This window comes from Bufo bufo, chromosome 8, assembly GCF_905171765.1.
Source record: "Bufo bufo chromosome 8, aBufBuf1.1, whole genome shotgun sequence".
NCBI classification, from domain to species: domain Eukaryota; kingdom Metazoa; phylum Chordata; class Amphibia; order Anura; family Bufonidae; genus Bufo; species Bufo bufo.
The window spans coordinates 51,507,427-51,534,803 of NC_053396.1; the positions used below are offsets into that span (position 1 = coordinate 51,507,427).

The 27,377-nt window shown below is 43.2% G+C and overlaps 1 protein-coding gene across 2 annotated transcripts in view; it reads right to left on the minus strand.

The window, feature by feature from the left end:
* TAF7L (TATA-box binding protein associated factor 7 like) overlaps positions 1-24,608 on the minus strand; it is a 76,035-nt gene extending 51,427 nt beyond the window's left edge. The window contains exons 1-3 of one of the 2 annotated variants that reach the window (XM_040442355.1): positions 24,520-24,608; positions 22,500-22,544; positions 13,985-14,058 (exon numbers count right to left, since the gene is read on the minus strand). In XM_040442355.1, coding sequence (XP_040298289.1) covers positions 13,985-14,058; positions 22,500-22,512 — 87 coding nt within the window. In that variant the 5' untranslated portion in view covers positions 22,513-22,544; positions 24,520-24,608. Of the gene's footprint in view, positions 1-13,984; positions 14,059-22,494; positions 22,545-24,519 lie in introns of both variants that reach the window. The other variant, XM_040442356.1, reaches the window with a different exon arrangement.
* Between the last annotated feature and the right edge of the window lie 2,769 nt (positions 24,609-27,377).

The window sequence follows — 27,377 nt, forward strand, 5'->3', positions numbered from 1 at the left end:
TCTGCTCTTGGGTTTTACGCCCCAGGTGCATTATCTTGCACTTATCAACATTACATTTTAGTTGCCAGATTTTTGACCATTCCTCTAGTTTTCCTAAATCCTTTTCCATTTGGTGTATCCCTCCAGGAACATCAACCCTGTTACAAAGACACACCTTACCATCGAGGCCTTCTTCAATTTTGCTGATAAAGATATTCAACAATATGGGTCCCAGAACAGATCCCTGAGGTACCCCACTGGTAACAAGACCATGGTCTGAATATACTCCATTGACTACAACCCTCTGTTGTCTGTCCCTCAGCCACTGCCTAATCCATTCAACAATATTAGAGTCCAAGAACAAAGACTGCAATTTATTGATAAGCCTTCTATGTGGGACAGTATCAAAAGCCTTACTAAAGTCTAGATAAGCGATGCCTACTGCACCTCCGCCTTCTATTATTCTAGTCACCCAATCAAAAAAATCAATAAGATTAGTTTGACATGATCTCCCTGTAGTAAACCCATGCTGTTTTTCATCTTTCAATCCATGGGATTTTAGATGTTCCACAATCCTCTCCTGTAAGGCTCTTTCACACATGCGTTCTTGTCTTCCGGCATAGAGTTCCGTCGTCGGGGCTCTATGCCGGAAGAATCCTGATCAGGATTATCCCCATGCGTTCTGAATGGAGTGAAATCCGTTCAGGATGCATCAGGATGTCTTCAGTTCCGGAACGGAACGTTTTTTGGCCGGAGAAAATACCGCAGCATGCTGCGCTTTTTGCTCCGGCCAAAAATCCGGAACACTTGCCGCAATGCCGGATCCGGAATTAATGCCCATTGAAAGGAATTGATCCAGATCCGGCCTTAAGCTAAACGTCGTTTCGGCGCATTGCCGGAGCCGACATTTAGCTTTTTATGAATGGTTACCATGGCTGCAAGGACGCTAAAGTCCTGGCAGCCATGGTAAAGTGTAGCGGGAAGCGGGGGAGCAGCATACTTACAGTCCGTGCGGCTCCTGGGGCGCTCCAGAGTGACGTCAGGGCGCCCCAAGCGCATGGATCATGTGATCGCATTGGACACGTCATCCATGCGCATGGGGCGCTCTGACGTCACTCTGGAGCGCCCCGGGAGCCGCACGGACTGTAAGTATACCGGTCCCCTGCTCCCCGCTCCTACTATGGCAACCAGGACTTTAATAGCGTCCTGGGTGCCATAGTAACACTGAAAGCATTTTGAAGACGGTTCCGTCTTCAAATGCTTTCAGTACACTTGCGTTTTTCCGGATCCGGAGTGTAATTCCGGCAAGTGGAGTACATGCCGGATCCGGACAACGCAAGTGTGAAAGAGCCCTTAGTATGGTTTCCATTAATTTCCCCACTATTGATGTCAGGCTTACTGGTCTATAGTTGCCCGATTCCCTTCTACTACCTTTCTTGTGAATAGGCACAACATTTGCTAATTTCCAATCTTCTGGGACGACTCCTGTTACCAGTGATTGGTTAAATAAATCTGTTCCTTTAATTCTTGTGGAATGCCTAAAGGGTTAACAAAGTTTGTAAAATCAGTTTTAAGTAACTTGAGGGGTGTAGTTTCTACAATGGGGTCATTTATGGGGGTATCCACTATGTAAGCCCCACAAAGTGACTTCAGACCTGAACTGGTCCTTAAAGGGTTTCTATCACTTCATATCACATATTTAGGTGTCAGACACTAGCGATCCGCTAGTGTCTGCTCTACCGAACCATCCTAATATAATAGGTTTTGGGGCAGCCGTTTTGCTAAAATAAGATCTTATATCTATATGCTAATGAGCCTCTAGGTGCTATGGGGGCGTCATTAGCACCTAGAGGCTCCGTCTACCTTCCTAAACTGTCGCCGCCCCCAGCGCGTCCCTCCAGCCCGCCCATCTCCTGCTGAATGCGATCCTCTCCGTGCGAGTCTCTGTTCTGCGCATGCGCAGTGAATGTCTGACCGCTTCCCTGCTCAGACATCTCCACTGCGCCTGCGCCGATGACATCATAGTGCTCCGAGGAACAGGCGCAGTGGAGCTGTCTGAGCAGGGAAGCGGTCAGGCATTCACTGCGCATGCGCAGAACAGAGACGCGCACGGAGAGGATCGCAGCTCATCGCATTCAGCAGGAGATGGGCGGGCTGGAGGGACGCGCTGGGCGGCGACAGTTTAGGAAGGTAGACGGAGCCTCTAGGTGCTAATGACGCCCCCATAGCACCTAGAGGCTCATTAGCATATAGATATAAGTTGTTATTTTTAAAACGGCTGCCCCAAAACCTATCATATTAGGATGGTTTGTTAGAGCAGACACTAGCGGATCGCTAGTGTCTGACACCTAAATATGTGATATGAAGTGATAGAAACCCTTTAAAAAGTGGGTTTTGGCAATTTTCTTAAAAATTTTAAGAATTGCTTCTAAAATTCTAAGCCTTCTAATGTCCTAAAAAAATAAAATGACATTTCCAAAATGATGCCAACATAAATTAGACATATGGGGAATGTTAAGTAATAAATATTTTATGAGGTATCACTTTCTGTTTTAAAAGCAGATTAATTGAAATTTAGAAAATTGCAAATTTTTCAAAATGTTTTGGTAAATTTGGGATTTTTTCATAAATAAAAGGTGAAAAATATTGACTCAAATTTATGACTATCATGAAGTACAATGTGTCACGAGAAAACAATCTCTGAATGGCTTGGATAAGTAAAAGTGTTCCAAAGTTATTACCACATAAGGTGAGATATGTCAGATTTGCTAAATTAGGCCTGGTCAGGAAGGGGGCAAACGGCCCGGATATGAAGTAACTAGGGTTGTTGCGGGTATCGAAATTTCGATACCCAATCAATACTTTTGTCCCGGTATCGATACGATACCAGGATTACCATTTTTTCGATACTGGGCTGCGCTGCTGTCGGCGCGCTCAGTCTCTCCCTCCCCCTGTGCCGCTGCCACCAATGAACGGAGGAGTGGCGGGTGCACTGCGCCACCAATGATACGACTTTTCCTGGGTCCAGACTTTCAGTATCAGGCTACACAGAGCGGTGCCCAGAGATGTCCCAGCACTTACTAATATTCCTGGGCACCGCTCCGTTCGCCTGCTGTGCCCCATTACTGTCTCCTGCTCCATATGATAATTACTATGGGAGCAATGGGGAGGAGACATCAGCTTCTCTCCTGGGCGTTCCTTGTCCCTGCGCTGCGATTGGACATCGCTACAGCCAGGGAGAAGGAACGCCCAGGAGAGAAGCTGATGTATAGATTGATAGTATTGTAATCCTGCCTGCGAGGATGAAATTAATGCTGAAAAGTGATCTGGACATAGGATATAGAATGGAGCCTATTATTAGGCTTAGTGGCCAGTGCAAAAACCTCAGAATTATAGCATTTTCTTTAAATATAGATAGGGAAATGAAATAACATCAGCAAAAGGGAATGGGTCATCAGAAAATGACCTATTGTTTAAATCATGTTTAACATATATTTAAAGAATTTTTGATATTGTAAATTTTTAATCTTCCATGTCAATATCTATATTTACAAAACCTTAAAACCCTGCAGTATTCACATTGGTCACTAAGCCAAATAGGAACCCACTTCGTGGTGAGTATATATATATATATATATATATATATATATATATATATATATATTCACAGAGGAATGACAAAGCGGTAACATTGGACCAATAGCAATAGATGATGTTACAGCTTATCTACTCCTTCCTGACCTCTGCACAGGTCACACAGCAAGCCTAGAAAACTCTCCCATTGAAGTCAAAGAATCCCTTGCTGGCCATTGTGTCTACAGCCCATGGTAGCTACCGTGAAGCATCTCTCTAAATGCTGTTAAGAACAGCTCAGGCAAGATGGCAGACACCATAAACACGTTCAGGAAACATAATAAAAAAAGAATGTACAATCAAAATAAAAACAGTTCATAGACCGGAGGACGTGAACCTGCCTCGCTATGTGAACCTCGACATCCGCATGTAGCGGGCCTCTTTGAATACTGGAGGCGCTGTCGTGCTGCTCGTCTTCAGCAGAGGTGTCCCCCCTGTAAGTTGGTGCTCCATGGACTTGGGAGTTTACAGGTGCCTGCTTGTTCTTTCTGTCTCCTCCATGCTACCACCGACGGGATCGGAAGGCTCGGCTGCCTGCTTCCCCCGTTCCTATCTTTTGTCTCTGTCTGCCTCGGTGTCACATCCTGCTTCCAGGTTTTATGAATGGGCCATCTCCTGCCTACTCTTTATTTGAAAGGTTTGACCCTCTGTGTCTGCTGTTCCGAGTTGCCTCCACTTGCCTAAATGCCACCTCTTGCCTTCTGGTTTTATGAATAAGTTACCTCCTGCCTGTATGAATAACTTATTTCTTCCAGGAATTTTGAATGTGCCTCTCTGACCCCCGTGCTTCTTATATAGATATAGAGATATAATATATATATATATATATATATATATATATATATATATATATATATATATATATATATATATATATATATAGAGATATAGAGATATAATATATATATATATATATATATATATATATATACACACACACATATACATACACACATATATATATTATATTATATTATATAATATATCTCTATATATATATATATCTCTATCTATCTCTCTCTCTATATATATATATATATACATACACTGCCTGTCCCAAAAAAAAAGTTGCCACCTGGATTTAACTAAGCGAATAGTTATGAGCCTCCTATTGGATAATTACTGCATGGGCGATTATCTTTCAGCTGGCAATAAGTTATTTAACCCCAACTGCAAGGAGTTGCTTCTCATTTCTTAAACAACCATGTCGAAAGACACATCTCGTGGTCGTGGAAAATATGTTAGTCTGTTTGAGAAGGGTCAAATCATTGGTATGCATCAAGCAGAGAATACATCTAAGGAGATTGCAGAAACTACTAAAATTGGGTTAAGAACTGTCCAACGCATTATTAAAAACTGGAAGGATAGTGGGGACCCATTGTATACAAGGAAGAAATGTGGTGGAAAAAAAATCCTAAATGATAGTGATCGCCGATCACTTAAAGAGGACCTTTCACCAGAATAAAGTATCTAAACTGACTATACAGACGTGTAGAGCGGCGCCCAGGGATCCCCCTGCACTTACTGTTATCCCCGGGCGCCTATGAGCTGAGCGCTGCGATTGGCCAGCGCTACAGCATAGGAGGAAGACGCTGGCAGGTTCCCCTGGGTGGAGCCTAACTATGAACATACCGGAGGCTATAACCGGAGAACGGAGCGGCGCCCGGGGATAACAGTAAGTGCAGGGGGATCCCTGGGTGCTGCTCTATATGTCTGTATAGTCAGTTTAGATACTTTATTCTGGTGAAAGGTCCTCTTTAAACGTTTGGTGAAATCTGTTGAGGAAGGGTTGAGACGTATGCATATATTTATGCATGCCTGCAAACACGTGCGGGCATGTATGGTGTATATATATGCATACATTAACCACCGCATCATGGGGTGATGTGCGCAGATGTGCCCAGCATCTGCGCACGTCTGCCCATGGTGATCCCCAGGGGCTCATGGTGGCCCCTGTGGGAAATATGTGGTCCCTGGAAGCTGTGCCCCCTTATAATCCCCCTTATATTAGTATATATGTGCCCCCTTATAGTTAGTATATATTTCCTGTATGACCGTGTATATAGTGGCCCTGTATGGCAAGTGGGGACATATGCATGTCCCCTGTATGTGATGCCCCAGATATATGCGAGGGTGTGTGTATATATAGATATGTGTGTATGTATTTGCACACGTGTCTATGTATATACACTTATGTCAGCATGACAGTATGTATGTGGGCTTATTGCTGCCCATTCATACCCCCGGTTTTGTATGTGTATGTGTTTATAGATGTGCCAAGCATCTGTGGATAAATATATGTATATATGCAATTCCAACTGTTATCAACAGAGTTGTTTAGAGGAAAACTTGTGCTGATAGCCTGTAGGATAACAGCTGATTAGCATCTAGTCCCCTTTTGTTCAGGCCCAAAGCAATCAGACTCTTTGGCACCATTTGTGAGGGGACTTTCTAACCAGAGACATCAAGAACCTGTTTTTCCACACCTCTGCCCATGGCTAAAACTCCATGCCCCTACTCCCAGCAATTTTGGGACTAGGGGGGGGGGGGGGGGAGGACTCTGGGGATGGTAGGCAGGCATACGTCACAGTGACACTATGATGTCACATCCCTGAGGAAGGAGGAGGGGGGCTGGTTTTGGGCTATAAAGCCCCAAACAGAGCAGAGGTGCAGCCTCTTGCAACCAGACTAGTTTCAGAGACGCATGGGAGAGAGCAGCTTCATGATGACCACCTGGATAAGGCCTAAGTATACCTGTGTAGCCCCTACCTACCCCTCACATATCACCCCTGGTCCTGTAACCCCTATATTTCCCTGATGTGCACCTTGGGCCCTGATTCAACCCCTATCCCACCAACGATTAACCCTTTCCCTGCCAGGCATTACCCCTGGTAGTTACACTGGTCCCTGTGCCCTGATGGACCCTGATCCCTGCCTACTGTTCACCCTGGCTACCCTTGCCCCTGAAACCCCTGATATACCCTTTCCCTACCCTGATTAACCCCTGGTGGTAACCCCTGCTTAAACCCTGCCACACCCCCCCCCTCACTGTACACTTGCAGGGTATTTAGCCCCTGCATTGCTGTACAGTTCTGATATTATCCCCATTGTTAACCCTTTGTGTTTGTGGTCAGCTTACACCCCTGTAAGGCCACCATTAACCCTCGGCGTACCCCATAGGGATAGTATAGAACTAGATGGGTGGGCTGTTAATATTGTATGTGTGAACTGTATAGTTAGTTGATGGGTGGAATTGGGAATGTGTAGTGTAGTTTAGGATTGTATATTTAGTGCTGTATTGTTAGTATTGCGTGCGTAGTGTATTGTTAGTAATAAATACTGTTACTTGTAACTATCTGTGTAACGTGTAGTTATTGGCGATAGTTAGTAAGGCGCATGCAGCTAGCATAGTGATTAGTGTAAAGTATAGCAAAGGTATTGTGTTATTATATAAAGGCATAAATAGGCGGAGTTATCACTAGATGGCTCCTCCCGTTTATGAATATTAATTATTGATATTTGCATAAATATTAGTGATTAATATTCCCCCCTTACAAAATCAAATCAAAGAAAAAACAGTAGAACTCAGGGCTATGTTTAATAGTGAACGTAAGAGCATTTCCACACGCACAACGAGAAGGGAACTCAAGGGATTGGGAATGAACAGCTGTGTAGCCGTAAGAAAACCACTAATCAGTGAGGGAAACCAGAAAAAAAGGCTTCAATTTGCTAGGGAGTATAAAGATTTGACTCTGGAGCAATGGAAGAAGGTCAAGTGGTCTGATGAGTCCAGATTTACCCTGTTCCCGAGTCATGGGCGCACCAGGGTAAGAAGAGAGGCAGATGAAGTGATGCACCCATCATGCCTAGTGCCTACTGTACAAGCCTGTGGGGGCAGTGCCATGATCTGGGCTTGCTGCAGTTGGTCAGGTCTAGGTTCAGCAACAGTATGTGCTCCAAGAATGAGGCCAGCTGACTACCTGAACATACTGAATGACCAAGGTTATTCCATCAATGGATTTGTTCTTCCCTGATGGCACGGGCATATTCCAAGATGACAATGCCAGGATTCATCGGGCTCAAATTGTGAAAGAGTGGTTCAGGGAGCATGAGACATAATTTTCACACATGGATTGGCCACCACAGAGTCCAGACCTTAACCCCATTAAGAATCTTTGGGATGTGCTGGAGAAGGCTTTGCGCAGCGGTCAGACTCTACCATCATCAATGCAAGATCTTGGTGAAAAATGTATGCAACACTAGATGGAAATAAATCTTGAGACATTGCAGAAGCTTATCGAAACAATGCCAGAGCGAATGCCTGCCGTAATCAAAGCTAAAGGCGGTCCAACAAAATATTAGAGTGTGTGACCTTTTTTTTTTTTTTTTTTTTTGGACAGGCATAAGTATCTACACTTTGTTTTGCCAATTAAATATCCACTGGGACTGATTTGGATTTACTACTGCTCAACTTTCTCAATCTGCATGGAAAAATCCATTGGGAAAAGTTTATATAGAGATTCTCTCTTTTTTTGTTCATTTTTCTGCTTTTCCTTCCTCTCTTGCTAAAGGGGGGGGGGGGGGGGGCCTAAAAAAAAAAATTACATATAAAAAAAAAAAAAAAAAAAAAAAGAGAGGAAGGGAAAAGGAAATGGCCTCTAAGCAAAATAGACGTTCTGCGGACCATTCGTCTAAAAAAATGGGGCAGAAAACATTGGAATCGGTGAAAATAGATCAGTTCTTAAAGTCCCCAAATGTAATTAAAAGAGCAGGACAAAAAGAGATGGTTGATCTGAATGGAAAAAATATATATCCTGGATCTAAAATGGGTGAAGCTATGGGGGAGGATCCTCAGAATGAAGAGGTTAGGAGGGAAGAGTTAATTGAGTCATCTATTGTGGAGCCTGCCCGATTAAAAGAAATCCTGGGTGCGGTTAAAAAAAGAAAAATGGAGATTTAATACAGAATATCTCAACGCAGCTCGGGGTAATTTAGACAGACGTGGTTCTGATAAGGGATGATGTTACCAAGATCCGGGACAGAGTCACAACTATAGAAAAAACTGTGGGGGCTCTGGAGAATGAAGCTAAAAATGTTAATTCTGAAACTTCTATGTTGAGAATGGAGGTTAACATTCTAAAAAAAGAAGGTGGTGGATCTGGAGGACAGGTCTAGGAGATGCAATTTGAGAATTTTGGGTTTACCTGAAAGCTCGGAGGAAAAAAATCTTGCCCAAATAATACAGACCTTAATTCTGGAAAACTTTGGGAAGGAACATTTCTCTCTTCTGTTTCTGGTGGAAAGGGCACACCGGGTTTCAAGGGGGTAAACCTATCCCCGGGAGGCAGACACGGATACTTTTGGTGAAGATATTGACGTCACAAGACAGAGACATGGTTTGAAGAAGGGCCATTGTATATAATGGAAATAAATTGCTTTTCTTTCCGGATTTCTCCAAAGAAAGACAGTAAAAGAGACGTCTACAGGAAAAGGACATTAGATATTCATTTGTCTATCAAGCTAAAATGCGAATAATATTCAATGGTGAAATCCATTTTTTTAATACCTCGGACTCTGGACCGAAATAATATTTAAGTAGTTTTTTTTCCATGATTACCTTTCCTTTTTTGGGTTCTCTTTTTCTATTCTAGATGTTAGCGGGAGAGCGGGAGGGGTGGTCTTAGGTGAGAGATCTGTGCAGTGATGTGGCAGATCATGAAGTCCAGGGAGGAAGGGGTTGGGATGGGTTGAGATGCGTTTCCTAAGATGGTGGGGTTGGGAGCGGGGATGTGGAATATATCTATATTATGGGAATCTGTTGGCTGGTCTGATGGCAGTTAGAATCTTTACTTAGAATATGCGAGGCCTTGGGGATAAGATTAAAAGACAGGTGGTTTTTGACCAGGTTCAGAGACATCTATTAGCGATTATCTGCTTGGTTGAGATGCATGCTACCGAGGAGTCGGTTTTGCGACTCGGTAGGGGATAGGCTGCGCAGACCTACCTTTACTAGTTATTCTAGAGGTGTTACAGTTTTGATCCATAAGGGGATTTATTTGGTCTGCGAGGCATCCTCTATCGATAAGCAGGGGAGGTTTGTCTTTCTTTATGGGAAACCATCAGGAAGACTGTGTATTTTGGCTTTTATTTACATCCAGCCTCCTTAATTGTTTATTAACTTTTGTGGATCGGTGGCCTGAATGTCCCTCGCTAGTGATTGGAGACTTTAATTGTGTTATGAATCCAGAAATAGATAGGATCTCTTTGGGGGGGTTCTTCTACTCCAGCCCAAGGGTCCCCTTTGGCACGCTTTTGTCTAGAAGCAGGTTTTGTGGATGTATGGGGATGGGTTGGAAAAGGGAAAACAGCTTTTTCCTGTATGAGTAAAGCTGGAAATTCCATGTCTAGGATAGACTTGGCCTTAATAAATAAAAACTATCTTAGATTTATTAAATTAATGAAATAGGAGGCCAGGTCGCTATCGGACCATGTACCCCTATCCCTTGAATTAACTATGGGGGGTAATGATCAAAGATTAAGAACTTTATTTAGATTGAACCCCCATTGGATTTTTATAATTGGTAAGGATATTCATGAACTGGTGAAACAGGAGATGGGGTACTTTTGGGATAGCAATGAAAATACAGCTAGAGTCCAACTGGTATGGGACGCATTTAAGGCCTTTATGGAGGGGAATTTTTGTAAGTAATATTTGCAGTCTTAAAAAGGGATACAGTAGGAAGGAGGGGGAGTTAAAAGAAGCAGCGTTAGTTGCCATGAATGAGTTCTCCAGGAATAAAACTCCAGGAAACAGGGAAAATATGCAGAAGGCAAGCCAGGTGTATGCTGACTTTCTCTTGGAAAAGGCCCTGCAGAGACTTTTTTAAAAAGGGACAAAAATATTTTTCTGAAGCGGGGAGACCAGGGAAACTCTTGGCGAAGGTAATCTCTAATCAAGAATAAAAAAAAAATATAAAAAAATAAATAAATAAATAATGTTAGTATTCAAGAACAAGAGCGTATAAAGGGAACCTTTCTGAAGCAAGGTTATATCAGATGAAGAGATGAATTCATACTTGGACTCTATTTCTCTCCCAGTTCTTACCGATACTCAGAGGGAGTTTCTGGATTTAGATCTCTCTCTAGAGGAGCTAGAAGCTGCATTAAAGGCATGTTGGGGAAATTCTTCCCCTGGGTCAGATGGACTCCCATATGAATTATATCGTAAATATGGGGAGATTATACTCCCTCGTTTATTGAGGGTGTTTTTAGGGTCATTAGAGGAGGGTAGCCTGCCAGAATCAATGACAGAGGCTGTAATAATATTAATATTGAAAAAAAGGGAAGGACCCATTGGATGTGGGATCATATAGGCATATTTCTTTATAGGATTGGAGCGTAGCAAATGTGGTGCCAATATTTAAAAAGGGTCCAAAAACAGAGCCCGGAAACTATAGGCCGGTAAGTTTAACATCTGTCATGGGTAACCTGTTTGAAGGTTTTCTAGGAGATGCTATCTTGGAGTACCTCAATGAAAATAAGAAAATAACGCCATATCAGCATGGCTTCATGAGGGATCGGTCATGTCAAACTAATTTAATCAGTTTCTATGAGGAGGTAAGTTCTAGACTTGACAGCGGCGAATCAATGGATGTCGTATATCTGGACTTCTCCAAAGCATTTGACACTGTACCGCATAAAAGGTTAGTATATAAAAGGAGAATACGTCTGTATGTGGGTAAGTAACTGGCTCAATGATAGAAAACAGAGGGTGGCAGATGAGGTTTAACACTGACAAATGTAAGGTTATGCACATGGGAAGGAATAATGCAAGTCACCCGTACATACTAAATGATAAAACACTCAGTAACACTGACATGGAAAAGGATCTAGGAATTTTAATAAACAGCAAACTAAGCTGCAAAAACCAGTGTCAGGCAGCTGCTGCCAAGGCCAATATAAGATAATGGGTTGCATCAGAAGGGGCATAGATGCCCGTCATGAGAACATAGTCCTACCACTTTACAAATCGCTAGTCAGACCACACATGGAGTACTGTGTACAGTTCTGGGCTCCTGTGAACAAGGCAGACATAGCAGAGCTGGAGAGGGTCCAGAGGAGGGCAACTAAAGTAATAACTACAGTACCCTGAAAGATTATCAAATTAGGGTTATTCACTTTAGAAAAAAGACAACTGAGGGGAGAACTAATTACTATGTATAAATATATCAGGGGTCAGTACAGAGATTTCTCCCATCATCTATTTATCCCCAGGACTGTGACTGTGACGAGGGGACATCCTCTGCGTCTGGAGGAAAGAAGGTTTGTACACAAACATAGAAGAGGATTATTTACGGTAAGAGCAGTGAGACTATGGGATTCTCTGCCTGAGGAGGTGGTGAAGGTGAGTACAATAAAATAATTTAAGAGGGGCCTATATAGTTACGTTGAAGAAAAAGAATAAAGAAAAAAAACGAGGTGTTTGGATCACCTGCGCTCGTGAGTATAATAATACGAGTGTTGCTAGCATTGAGTTACAGCGCTTCACTATCAGTGCAATTTCTGATATCCCACAGGTATATCTGGTGGAAAAGGATACCTGTGGGACCTGATGTTTTGCCTATTTATAAAGTATGTTACTATGTAAAGCATAACTATATAACGTTTTCTGAAACTGTAATACCTCTTTAAAAAAGTGAGGAGGGTTAAAGGGGTTTTGACACTTCAGCAAATAGCATTTACTATGCAGAGAAAGTTTCCATGGTTACGACCACCCTGCAGTCCAGCAGCATGGCCGTGCTTGTACACTATAGAAAAAAGCACCACCAGAGTCCGGCCACCAGAGAGGCTGGCATTTTTTCTTATAGTGTGCAAGCATGGCCACTGCTGGATTGCAGGGTGGTCGTAACCATGGATGAAAAAATAAATTCAGCCAGGAAAGGAAGCAATATGGATAACAACAATGCATTAGTAAGTGGCTTGTATTAAGTTTCTCTACGTGATAAATGGATGCGGACAGCTCACATATAATGTTAGTGTGTTATCCACATTTATTTTGCGGCCCCATAAAAATGAATGGGTCCGCATTTGATCCGTAAAAAAATGCAAATCGAACGTTCGTGTGCATGAGGCCTAAGTATGTATACATATGTACATAGCTCTCAGTCACTGATAGTTCACCGGGGGCGGTCCTAAAGGGTTGTTGGATTTATGTAGAGAAAGTTAATACAAGGCACTTACTAATGTATTGTTATTATCCATATTGTCTCCTTTGCTGGCTGGATTCATTTTTCCATCACATCATATACTGTTTGTATCCAGGGGTTACGACCACCCTGCAATCCAGCAGTGGCCATGCTTGCACACTATAAGAAAAAATGCCAGCGTCTCTGGTGGCCGGACCGTGGAGGCTCACGTAGGCTGGTACTTTTTTCTATAGTGTACAAGCACGGCCATGCTGCTGGACTGCAGGGTGGTCGTAACCATGGAAACTTTCTCTGCATAGTAAATGCTATTTGCTGAAGTGGCAAAACCCCTTTAATACTGTGATAGCAGTAAACCTACACAATTGGAGATTGTCATCTAACCACTTCCAGACCACCAGGACATTTAAAGAGTATGGCATATCTTTGCAGGGACGTTCCTGAACATTCTTGCAGAGCCAGCAGGCAGTCTGCACGGAGCTGCAGGAGCCTGCTTATCAGTGAATGCAGGGCTTTCCATAGAGAAGGCAGGGACCTATTTTGCTGTATACAGATCAGGAAGCAGGTCTACGGCTTCCTGTTCTGGCCTTAATCATGTGATCGCTGTGGGCCAATTATCAACAGGAGTTGCTGTGTCTTGGCATACCCAGATCGGCTCTGCAGTGAGGCTTTACAGCCATGTAAATCCTCTGGGGGCTGTATTCCTCCTGTAACTGGGGCTAACAAGAGAAGTCAGCAATGAAAAAATAAAAATGTAATGTTTGAAAGGTTCCCAAATTACCTTATGAGGGAAGGGGGGGTACAAAGCTCATAATGCAAAAAAAAAAAAAAAGATAAAAAATTCCACCACAGCACCGCTTCTATCCATGCCCTGGCGACCAGAGACCATACATCCTCTGTAGCAATTGTTTATGGAAACGGGACATTAGAAAAAAATTAAGATAAAACTGACATAAAAACCCATGTATCACTGAAAAAGTCTATGAAAAGAAAAAACGTTATGGCTTTCAAAGACCTGGGCACAAAACAAAACAAAACAAAAAAAAAAAGGGTCTGGTCAGGAAGTGGGATATATGGCCTGGTCTTGAACTGATTAGATAGCATATCAGTCATCTGTGTAGTAAAGTATTGCATAAAGTCCAAATGAGGTATTAACAGGATAATTTTACCTGAGGAAGCCTTAAAATGAAATGGCTTTCTAATTCATGGGGAGCATCATCTTTGCTACGTGATGTCTTTTGTTCTGTGAGAAAGAAATAGAATGTTAGCTGAGTAACAAGTCTACACTGAACAAGACAGCGGATAAAACAGCGCACAGGCAGGGCATTGAACAGATTAGTAAGTTCGATGTATAATGTATATATACACATAATAGTAAGGGGTAAATGTGAAAATAGAGCTGGTATCATTTAATTATCCTTTTATTATTTTAGGATGCTATAAAGCAGGGGTGCGCAACCTGAAGCCCTCTAGCTGTTGGAAAAAAAACAACTCCCAGTTTTCCCACAGCTGGAGGGCCGCAGGTTGGGCATCCCTGTCATAAGGCTTTAAACGGGTTGTCCCATCTCAGACATTGGGGACATAACGCTAGGATATGCTCCCAATGTCTGATAGGTGTGGGTCACTCTGTACTTACAACGGAGCCAGCAAAGTCCCGGAAAACCGGTGGCTCCGCTTGCACGGTGTGCTTCTCGTTCATTTCAATGGGACTTCCGAAAATAGCCTCTGCCTCCTCCCACTTGCCAATCGGCTGTGTCCTCACCAGAGGAGGTCAAAAGAGCAGTAGGGCAAGAAGGAGTAGGGCACACCAGCTTTGAGCAGCGCAGACTGCGGGTACCATCTGACTCATTAGGCCTGTATTACACTAACAGATTACAGTGAGGAATAGAAGTATTTGAACACCCTGCAATTTTGCAAGTTCACATTGTAGGTGCATTCCCACTTGTGAGACAGAATAAAAAAAAATTATTCAGGAAATCACATTGTATGATTTTTAAAGAATTCATTTGTCTTGCACTGCTGAGTATTTGAACACCTGAGAAACAGCAATAATTCTGGCTCTCAAAGACCTGTAAGGGCTCTTTCACACCTGCGTTATTGTCTTCCGGCATAGAGTTCCGTCGTCGGGGCTCTATGCCGGAAGAATCCTGATCAGGATTATCCTAATGCATTCTGAATGGAGAGTAATCCGTTCAGGATGCATCAGGATGTCTTCAGTTCCGGTACGGAACGTTTGTTGGCCGGAGAAAATACCGCAGCATGCTGCGCTTTTTGCTCCGGCCAAAAATCCGGAACACTTGCCGCAAGGCCGGATCCGGAATTAATGCCCATTGGAAGGCATTGATCCGGATCCGGCCTTAAGCTAAACGTCGTTTCGGCGCATTGCCGGAGCCGACATTTAGCTTTTTCAGAGTGGTTACCATGGCTGCCGGGACGCTAAAGTCCTGACAGCCATGGTAAGTGTAGCGGGGAGCGGGGGAGCAGTGTACTTACCGTCCGTGCGGCTCCCCGGGCGCTCCAGAGTGACGTCAGGGCGCCCCAAGCGCATGGATCACGTGATCGCATGGATCACGTCATCCATGCGCATGGGGCGCTCTGACGTCATTCTGGAGCGCCCCGGGAGCCGCACGGACTGTAAGTATACCGCTCCCCCGCTCCCCGCTCCTACTATGGCAACCAGGACTTTAATAGCGTCCTGGGTGCCATAGTAACACTGAAAGCATTTGGAAGACGGTTCCGTCTTCAAATGCTTTCAGTACACTTGCGTTTTTCCGGATCCGGAGTGTAATTCCGGCAAGTGGAGTACACGCCGGATCCGGACAACGCAAGTGTGAAAGAGGCCTTACTGTGCCTTTAAAAAGTCCACCTCTACTCCACTCATTAATCTAACTTAGTAGCACCTGTCTGAGCTCTTTAAAGACACCTGTACACCCCACAGTCAGTCAGACGCCAACTACTACCATGGGCAAGACCAAAGACACCAGAGACAAAATTGTGGACCTCCACAAGGCTGGAAAGAGCTACGGGGCAATTGCCAAGCAGCTTGGAGAAAATAGATCAATTGTAGGAGCAATTTTTAGAAAATGGAAGAGGCTAAAGATGACTGTCAGTCTCCCTCGGACTGGGGCTCCATGCAAGATCTCACCTCGTGGGGTATCACTGATGATAAGAAAGGTGAGGAATCAGCCCAGAACTACAAGGGAGGAGCTGGTCAATGACATGAAGAGAGCTGGGACCACAGTTTCAAAGGTCACTGTCGGTAGAACACTACGCCGTCATGGTTTCAAATCATGCATTGCTCGGAAGGTTCCCTTGCTCAAGTCATCACATGTCCAGGCTCGTCTGAAGTTTGCCAATGACCATTTGGATGATCCAGAGGAGGCATGGAAGAAAGTCATGTGGTCAGGTGAGACCAAAGTAGAACTTTTTGGTCTAAACTTCACTCGTCGTGTTTGGAGGAAAAAGAAGGATGAGTTGCATCCCAAGAACACCCCCTACTGTGAATCATGGGGGTGGTAACATCATGCTTTGGGGGTGCTTTTCTGCGAAGGGGACAGGACGACTGCACTGTATTAAGTAGAGGATGAATGGGGTCATTTATTGTGAGATTTTAAGCAACAACCTCCTTCCCTCAGTCAGAGCATTGAAGATGGGTCATGGCTGGGTCTTCCAACATGACAACGACCCGAAGCACACAGCCAAGATAACCAAGGAGTGGCTCCGTAAGAAGCATATCAAGGTTCTGGAGTGGCCTAGCCAGTCTCCAGACCTAAATCCAATAAAACATCTTTGGAGGGAGCTGAAACTCTGTGTTGCTCATCGAAAGCCCCGAAAGCTGACAGATCTAGAGGAGATCTGTGTGGAGGAGTAGGCCAAAATCCCTCTTGCAGTGTGTGCAAACCTGGTCAAGAGCTACAGGAAATGTTTAACCTCTGTAATTGCAAACAAAGGTTTCTGTACCAAATATTAACACTGATTTTCCCAGGTGTTCAAATACTTATGTTCAGCAGTGCAAGACAAATAAATTCTTTAAAAATCATACAATGTGATTTCCTGATTATTTTTATTCTGTCTCTCAGAGTGGAAATGAACCTACAATGTGAATTTCAGACCCCTCCATGATTTCTAAGTGGGGGAAAACGCAGTGTGTTCAAATACTTCTGTTCCTCACTGTCTCTGACCAATAGTTGGTGTGTATAACAAAAGATCTGAGTGTCTAAAAGGCCATGTGACCAATGATTGCATAGAAAATCTGTCAGATAATCTGTTGGGTTAATACAGGCAACATCTGTACCCGGAGTTATCACTTTCTTACGTAGTGTGTTACACAGGACTGCAGGGGACATCTACTACACTATCTTTACTCAGAGAGATATTACTTTGCTATTACATTGGACTGCAGGTGACATCTACATTATCTGTACAAATAATGATGTAGTAGATGTCACCTGCAGTCCTATGTAACACTACAGATAACATAAGGTAAAGAGTGCGCTGGGATTTACATACTAATGGCCTATCGTCAGGATAGGTTATCAATATGAGACTTCGTGGGGTCAATTAGCTGCTTGAGGAGACCAATCAATGCGCCTAAGCCATGTGACTGATGAAAGTGATGTCATATGGCCTAGGAAGATCCTCTTCATACAAAAAATACGGAAAGCGGGGGTGGGGGGTATGGTTGTCAGAGGAAAATTAAGAGAGGGGGCCTAACTTGTGTAGAGCGCCCCAAGCCAATAATGCACTTAATCCACCCCATAACTACCAGCTCTGGTTTTTCAGGACTGGGTCGGAGAAAGAAGGGATCCAGGCTGTTAACCCTTTGATTGCCCCAGTTCATACCGTTGCACAACAAAAGGGGACTTCCCCCTACAATTGTGTCATGGGGTTTCCCAGTGACCCGATCAGAGACTGAGGATCATTTTGCAGTTAGCCCCAAAGACCTACAAAGAACCCCAAGGCTGTCTGTTCAGTAAGCTTATTGTTAGGGCGCACTAATGTTGCCCTAACAGCCTGTGTCATAGAGAGACAGAGCAAAGTGTGTTACAATAGAGGAAATGCTAATTCACCAAGTCTAAAATACAGTTATAAAATAGAAATAACATGGAATAAATAAAAAAATAAAATTGTATAATGTAATAAAATATAAGCAAGACTAATGAAAAAAAAATAAAAAATGTCTGGGGGAGCAAGAGTAATGAAAAAAATATTTTAAAAAAATGCTTAGTTCATTGGGGGACACAGGACTGTGGTATAACTGCTGTCGCTGCTAGGAGGCGACACTAGGCTGAAAAGTGTTAGTTCCTCCCGCCGAAAAAATTCCCTCCAGCCTGGAGAGAGCATATCAGTTAGTGCCCAAGCAGTAGGAGGAAAAGAAAATCAGAAATGAAATAACATAATAACCAGTGGGTCTGAATCAAAAACTGAGGACCCTACCAGTTAAACTACCGTCACCTGCGGCAAAATTAGAAACAAAAACAACGGGTGGGAGCTGTGTCCCCCAATGAACTCAGCGAAAAAGAGATTTTACAGGCGAGTCCACAAAAATCTCCTTTTCTCGCTCGTATTATTGGGGGACACAGGACCATGGGACGTCCCAAAGTAGTCCACGGGGAGGGAGAAACCACACTCCCATGGAAGTCACAGCTGCAGGAGTCTAAGACACTGAAGCATGCAAGACCTTGCGGCCCAGAGCGGCGTCTGTCGATGCAAAGGTATGCACCTGTTAGAGCTTGGTGAACGTGTGCAAGGAAGACCAGGTTGCCGCTTTATACAACTGTAAAGTGGAAGCCTGGTGGAAACGGGTCCAAGAAGCATCCACCGCCCTGGTCTAAAAAAAGCCATGATACGGAGGGGCGGAGCCTTGCCCCAGGAGCGATACGCCTCGGCAATGGCCAAGCGGATCCACCTGGCAATCGTTCCTTTGGAGGCTGCCAAACCCTTGCAAGGACCCTCAGGAATAACAAACCGTGAGTCGGTACGCCGGAACGACTCTGAAGCAGATAAATAAATCCGCAGGGCACGAACCACATCCAGCTGGTGGAGGGCCAGTTCCCTAGGATGTGAAGGCGAGGGACAAAATGAGGGGAGAACGATGTCCTCGTTGACGTGGAAGGCGGAGACTACCTTCGTAAGAAAGAAAGGCACAGGGCGAAGCACCGCCTTATCTTGGTGCAGAATCAGAAAGGGCTCCCTAAAAGAGAGCGCCGCCAATTCCGACACATGCCTGACAGGTGACTGTCACCAGAAAGGCCACTTTCCAGGAACAAATGCGGAGAGAAACTGTGTTCCGGAGACAAAGGTTGGAGTCGAGAGCTACCCCTGAGGTCCGACCGCACCTGTGGAGGAAGAGCAATGGCATGGTACAAGGAACTTGGTGTCTTGTCCCAGAATGATAAGATCGCCCGCTGGAGAGGACGAGTGTGAAACTGCGCGAACGGAAGTCCCTCGAAGGAAGAGACCATCGTTCCCAACACTAGCATGCAAAACCGGATCAACAGACATCTGCCCCGGAGGAGAAGACAAACTGACCGCTGAAGGGATAACCGCTTGTCCGAGGGAAGGCAGACTGTCGCCACAGCCGTGTTGATGTTATAAGGGAAAATAATAGCATTCTTTAATACAGAATGCTTAGTACAAGGTCAATTGAGGGTTAAAAAAATAAAAATAAAAATGAACTCACCTCCTCCAATTGATCGCGTAGCTGCCTGTCTCCTGTTCTTTCTTCAGGACCTGTCAAAGGACCTGTGGTGACGTCACTGAGCTCATCACATGGCCATTACCATGGTGATGGATCATGTGATGTACCATGTGATGAGCACAGTGATGTCACCACAGGTCTTTTGACAGGTCCTGAAGAAAGAACAGGAGACCGGCAGCTACGCGATCAATTGGAGGAGGTGAGTTACATTTTTATTTTTTTAACCCTCAATTGACCTTCTACTAAGCATTCTGTATTAAAGAATGCTATTATTTTCCCTTATAACCATGTTATAAGGGAAAATAACAGTGAATAGACTTTCATCCTAGCAACCATGTGTGAAAATCGCACCGCATCCGCACTTGCTTGCTGATGCTTGCGATTTTCATGCAGCCCCATTAACTTCTATAGGGCCTGCGTTGCGTGAAAAACGCACAACATAGAGCATGCTGCGATTTTCACGCAAACGCATAAGTGATGCGTGAAAATCACCGCTCATGTGCACAGCCCCATAGAAGTGAATGGGTCCGGATTCAGTGCGGGTGCAATGCGTTCACCTCACGCATTGCACCCACGCAGAAATCTTGCCCATGTGAAAGGGGCCTAAGGGTGAATAGGACAAGGGTTCCAGCCCCTAAGGGGGCTAATAGTAAGTAAAAACAAAAACACTAAGGCTACTTTCACACTTGCGGCAGTGTGATCCGGCAAGCAGTTCCGTCGTCAGAACTGCCTGCCGGATCTGCCCATCTGGATGTGACTGAAAGCATTTGTGAGACGCATCCGGATGCGGATCAATCTCACAAATGCATTGCAAGAACGGATCCGTCTCTCTGCTTGTCATGCGGACAGACGGATTCCGGTATTTTGAATGCCGGATCTGGCACTAATACATTCCTATGGGGAAAAATGCCGGATCCGGCATTCAGGCATGTCTTCAGTTTTTTTTCGCCAGAGATAAAACCGTAGCATGCTGCGGTTTTCTCTTTTGCCTGATCAGTCAAAACGACTGAACTGAAGACATCCTGATGCATCCTGAACGGATTACTCTCCATTCAGAATGCATGGGGATATGCCTGATCAGTTCTTTCCCGGTATAGAGCCCCTGTGACGGAACTCTATGCCGGAAAAGAAAAACGCTAGTGTAAAAGTACCCTAAAATATTAAGTTTAAATCCCCCCTTACCTAATTTTACATATAAAATATATAAACAATAAATAAATAAACATATTACATAACGCTGCGTCCAAAAAGTCCAAACTATTAAAAATTATCTCCTATGCGGTGAGCGCCGTAACAGAAATAAATAAAAACCACGCGATTCGCCATTTTTTTGTCACCTTGTCACCCCTAAAAATAGATTAGGACTGTTCTATTATGGGCCGAACATTTCATAAAATGTGAAATGCACGCGGCTTTTTTTAGTGTTTTTTTTTTTTTTGTGTGGTATTAAGTATCGCAATACTTTTTTATGGTGACAAAAGCGAATCAAATTTTTGGTATCGAAACAACCCTACGCCGATCTAATCGGCGTAGCGTTGTCAGGATACCAAAATTTTGATTCGCTTTCGATTTGGCGACTAAAAATTTAATTTTGCTCCTAAATTTTTCAGTTCAGGAGACCATGGCTACTAGGTATTTTTTTAGTCTGGAGCACTGCTCCTACGACACTAAGCTAAAAAGTGATATGCTCTCTCCAGGCTGGAGGGGATATAGCCGGCGGGAGGAGCCTAGTGTTGCCTCATAGCGGCAGAAGCAGCTATACCACAGTCCTGCGTCCTAAGAGCGAGAAATTCTATATTTTCAAGGAAAAAATAAAATCACAAATCACATTCCTATGCTGCAATAAAGAGGAGAGAGCCAAAAAAAGATAAAATTGCTGGTTATTAAGGAATTCTCAGGCTTGGACATTAAGGGCTTAACTAAAATTATTTTTCCTGTTGCAGAAATGTGCGACTCAAACAAGTCTTAGAAACGAAGGAGCATCTTGTGGATTTTGGAGTCTCCTTTTTATTAGGATGGTTTTCAGTGTCCTCAGGTTTGCAGAGGAGGTGCCAAAACAAAAGTCTCCCAATCCAAAATTACTTATTTTGGAAACTACACCCACTCAAGGAATTAATTTATTAGTGTACTAAACATTTTGACCCCATGTGGCTCAAAGAATTAACGTACTATTAGGCCTCATGCACACGACCGTTGTTTTATTCCATGTCCGTTGTTCCGTTTTTCGTGATTTTCTGTGGACCCATTGACTTTCAATGGGTCCGTTGAAAACTTGGCTAATGCACCGTTTGCCATCCGCGTCCGTGATCCGTGGATCCAGTCCGTCAAAAAAATATAACCTGTCCTATTTTTTTCACGGAAAACGGTTTGCGGACCCATTCAAGTCAATGGGACCGTGAAAAAACGCGGAGGCACACAAGATTTCCTATCATTTGCATGGCAAACTTGACTTAGATTTTTTTTTTTTACTTTCCTTCATGTCTGGTGATCCTCCAAAAATAAAGGAAGACACACGGAAACAAAAACGGAAACTGATCACGGAACAACGGAACCCCATTTTGCGGAACGGAAAACACAACAACGGTCGTGTGCATGAGGCCTAAGATGCACTTTTTCCCCACCCAAAGTGTGTGGGGGGGGGAGTGATGCCAGTGTGTCTTATGGAGTGAATATAATGATCGCTCCCATTATGGACCAGGGCATTAAGGACAGTATCATACAGCCGGCACCTGCCTCATATGGAGCGGGCTCACCACAGCAGCCCACTACATACATTTGCATTTAGGGGTTAATTATTTAACCCTTGGGCTCTTTTATAACAATTTGCATAAGAATCAAAAGCTGTTTTTCAGGGGCAATAAACCGAGAACAGCACATAACGGTAGGTTTGGAATTGGGTGTATAAGAATTACAGTGCACTGGGAACATAAGGAAGTGCTGACAGACACCCTTTCAAATAAAATTCCAGAATGAATATACATTACTTGTAGACATCATCTCGATTTTAACACTGGTTAATGCTTCAATATCTGGAATAAAAAAATAAAAGCAAAACATTAGTTAACAGTTTGTAAGGCTTAAAAAAAAAAACTAAAAAAAAACACACATTGGTCCAGTTTAGCCTAGTAACATGCAAAGTTGATCTGGAGGAAGAAACAAAAAAAATATATATATTGTGTCATCAGAAAATGACCTATTGTTTAAAACACTTTTTTATGGTTTTTAATTTTCCATGTCAATATATTTAAACAAAAAACATAAAATGCTGCAGTTTTCACAATAGCCACTTCTTGGTCTGTACAGATCACTTTACTGCCGTTGTCTGCTCATCTGTCATTCTTATCCTGCATGTAATGATATCACCTTTGTGCATAGATAACAGTATCCACCACACAATAGGAGATTGTACAAGGGAAGAATAGATCAGATTTGACAATGACCTCCGCACAGGTCACCGAGCATGCCTAGAAAACTCTCCCATACAAGTCAATGAGGTCTCCTGTCCATTGTGTCTAGTGATGAGCGAAGCGAGCTTCGGATGCTGCATCCAAAGTGGCTCAGTTTAAAACTTCAGATTAATACTGTAAGCAGATCCGTCTCCGTACAGTATTAAAATATATGGGGTCCGATAAGCCGAAGTTAGTTATTCACAAATTCACACATTACTTTAAAACTTGAGACCAAACTCTGCTTCGGTTCTGAGGTACCAGTGGTTTTCCACTTTAAAAATCAATACCAAAGTTACTCTACGCTCATCGGAGCACATACATTTTAATACTGTACAGAGACGGATCTCAAAGCGACTGCATCCGAAGCTTGCTACACTCACCACTAACGGTGTCTATGGCCCATGGGGCTGCCATAAAGCTATTTTCTTAATGCTTTCTAAATACCGTTAAGAACAGCTCAGGCAAGATGGCCGCCCCCATAATCAGTCAGGAAATAGAATAAAGAAATCTGCAATCAATCAGGAAAAAAAGGATATGCGCTACTCTCTGGTTTTAACTGGCAGATATTTTTGGCGACACGTTTCCTTTAACCCTTAGGATACCAGAGATTTTTCTATTTTTGCGTTTTAATTTTTCTTCCCCGTCTTCCTGGAGCCATAACTTTATTTTTCCATGCACATCGATGTGAGGGCTTATTTATTGAGTAAACCAGTTATTTTAACATTCATACCAGATGGTGAGTGCCTGATTTTATTTTGAATACTTGTAACAAATTTGTGGATGCTAGGGTGAATCATCCAAAAACCGGATACGGGAGAGCCACGATATACTTGTTATACCTTATTTTTTCTAATGTCACCATTTAATATGATTCCTCACAAATCAGTGGTTTTACACTGACTCAGTCACATGCACTACTTTGGTCCATGACGTGGACCAAACACGCCCATTGAAATCAATGGATCCATAAAAAGTCAATGACACAAAATAGATGGCATCATTGGGAGGATGGAGCCCTTCTTTTCAGCCTAGCACTGTGTGTGGAATACGGTTGAGACACGGATCCTTCGCCGACATCTTCATGGATCAAACAGATGGAACTGCCACGGACGTCAAATGGACGCAAAACCGTAAACGAGGCCTAAAACCCAACAACAAAGTCCACGTGTAACGTGAGCATTTACTGCCACATCCACTTAGGCTGCAGATTATAGTCACAACTGTACTAAGAAAGGACAAGGGCAGCCTGTCACCGAACACCATGGGAGACCATGCACGTCCACCGGAGGCTTTCTGCACAGTACCTGTCGCATAACCGAGACTACACATCCAGGCTACTCCTATAAGCCTTCAGCCTCGCCTGGAAACCGCAAGACAATCCAATGCTGGACACACAGCAAGAAGCCCCTGTATTAAGCCCTACATCATGTGCACCCTTCACAGATCCTCAGGGTGATCTCACTCCATAGGGTGCTACAGTCTGAACTACGCCGAGAACATGATATAAACCGCAGACGCGTGCAGAACCGCCGTGTGAGACCGAGAAAACACTTACCGCAGGACCCCAACTACTGAGCCCACACCGGAAACGTCACACCAGCCAAACAGGAAGAGCGTTGTCACGTGACCTCACCTCGGGCCGCCTCACGTGAGATGCTAAAGTCACGTGGGATCGGCGCAGCGGCAGTTATAGTAATATACAATAACTATGGCGCTTACAGTGAGGCGCATGGGCACTTTGAGATTAGGAGCCCTGGTGTGTTTAGGAAGTCAGAGGGCGACAAGCAGGGAACTGCTGAGGGGCACCTCATAAATCCCATGGAGGGACAATATTGGCGGCAGGTGCACGTAGTAGAATGCCCCTCTTAGTGCCCTCTTATAGTAGAATTCCCCACAAAGTGGTGGCGCCCCGTTCAACACCAAGCCAGCTTTCACCATGATGAGCTAGCCACATTTTGCAAATCTGATATATTTTGCTTTATGTGGTAACTAGCAGAAGGACCCGGCTTCACACGGTGTATTTCATCTATTGTATAGTATCCACTAGAACAGTGACATCTACAGTAACAGTGACCTCCACAGAGGCCACCTCTTTATTAGGGACCTCCACAGTACCCCATCTCGTTAACAGTGATTTCCACAATAGCCCCCTTACTAGTGACTTCTACAGAGCTCCGTTCCCTTAAAATGTGCCCTCCACAACACCCTGCCCCCTTAACAGGGACCTCTACAGCACTCCGACCCTTAATAATGACCTCCATAGCGGACCGTCCCCTTAACTGTAACCTCCACCGTTCCCTGCCCCCTTAACAGAGACCTCCACAGCACCCACCCCTTTAACAGTGACCTTCACAGGATCCCGCCCATTTAACAGTTACCTCCACAGCATCCCTCTTCCTTAACAGTGACCTCCACAGCAGCCCACCCCTTTAACAGTGACCTCCACAGCAGCCCACCCCTTTAACAGTAACCTACACAACACCTCGTCCCCTTAACAGTGGCCTCTACAGCATCCTGCCTCTAGGGTGGCCAGAGGTCCAGTTTTAGGCCGGACAGTGCTGTACAGCCTCTCTGGAGGGTGTATTTCCCCCGTAACTGGGGCTACTATGTCACCCCCAGTTACAGGAGAAATCAATGGTGGGAAAAAAAAAAAAAGTGATGTTAAATGTCCCCCAGAGGTCTTGTATGACCTTATGGGGGATGCAAAGTGTAAAATAATAAAACAATAAAATGTTTAAAAAAATAAAATAAAAAAGGTTTCACATGTAAAATAAATAAAAAAAAATGTTTAAAATAGAAATAAATAAATAAAATATACATATTTGGTATTGCCGCGTCCATAATGAAATGCTGTGTCAAAAAAAGCCATATTTGTCACCTTACATCACAAAAAGTGCAACTCCAATTGATCAAAAAGCGTGTGTCCCACAAAATGGTACTAATAAAAACGTCACCTCATCCCGCAAAAAATGAGCTCCCCAAATCAAGAAAATCACTCAAAAAATAAAGAAAACTAGCTCTCAGAACATGGAGACATTAAAACATCATTTTTTTGTTTCAAAAATGTTATTATTGTGTTAAAGTGAAATAAATAAAAAAGTTTACATATTAGGTATCACCGTGTCCGTAACAACCAGCTCTATAAAAATATCACATGATCCACCCCGTCCGATAAACACCATAAAAAATAAATACTGTCCAAAAAAAGCTATTTTTTGTCACCTTACATCACAAAAATTGCAACACCAAACGATCAAAAAGGCGTATGCCCCCCAAAATAGTACCAATCAAACCGTCACCTTATCCTGCAAAAAATGAAATCCTAACTAAGACAATCGGTCAAAAAATAAAAAAAACTGTGACTCTCATTTTTCTTCAAAACTGCTATTATTGTGTTAAAGTGAAATAAAAAAGACATATTAGGTATCGCCGCATCCGTAAAAACCAGCTCTATAAAAATATCACATAACCTAACCCCTCAGGTGAACACCATAACATTTTTTAAATAAAAACAGTGCCAAAAAAATATAATTTTTGTCACCTAACATCACATAAAGTGAAACACCAAGCGATCAAAAAGGCGTATGCCCCCAAAGTAGTAGCAATCAAACCGTCACCTCATCCTGCAAAAAATTAGACTCTAACTAAGACAATCGGTCAAAAAATAAAAAAGCGATGGCTCTCAGACTATGGAGGCAATAAAAAATCATTTTTTGGTTTAAAAAATGCTATTATTGTGTAAAACTAAAATAAATAAGAAAAAGTATACATATTAGGTATTTCCACGTCCGTTACGATCTGCTCTATAAAAATGTCACATGACCTAACCCCTCAGGTGAACGCTGTTAAAATAAATAAATAAAATCTGTGCTAAAACAAACAATTTTTTGGTCACCTTGCCACATAAAGTGTTATAATGAATGATCAAAAAACATATGTACCCAAAAATGGTGCCAATAAAACGTCAACTCTTCCTGCAAAAAATGAGCCCCTGCGCAAGACGATCAGCATAAAAATAAAAAAATATGGCGTTCAGAAAATGGAGACACAAAAACATAATTGAAAAAAAAAATGCTTTATTATGTAAAACTGAAACAAACAAAACACACATATTTTATATCATTTTGTCCGCAACTATTTGGTCTATAAAAATAGCACATGATCTACCCTGTCAGATGAATGTTGTAAAAAATAAAAACAGAGCCAAAACAGCCATATTTTGGTTACCTTGCCTCACAAAAAATGTAATATAGAGCAAATAAAAATTATATGTACCCCAAAATAGTACCAATAAAACTGGCACCTTATCCCCTAGTTTCCAAAATGGGGTCACTTTTTGGGAGTTTCTACTGTAAGGGTGCCTCAGGGGGTCTTCAAATGTGACATGGCAACTTAACCACATCACATCCGGGC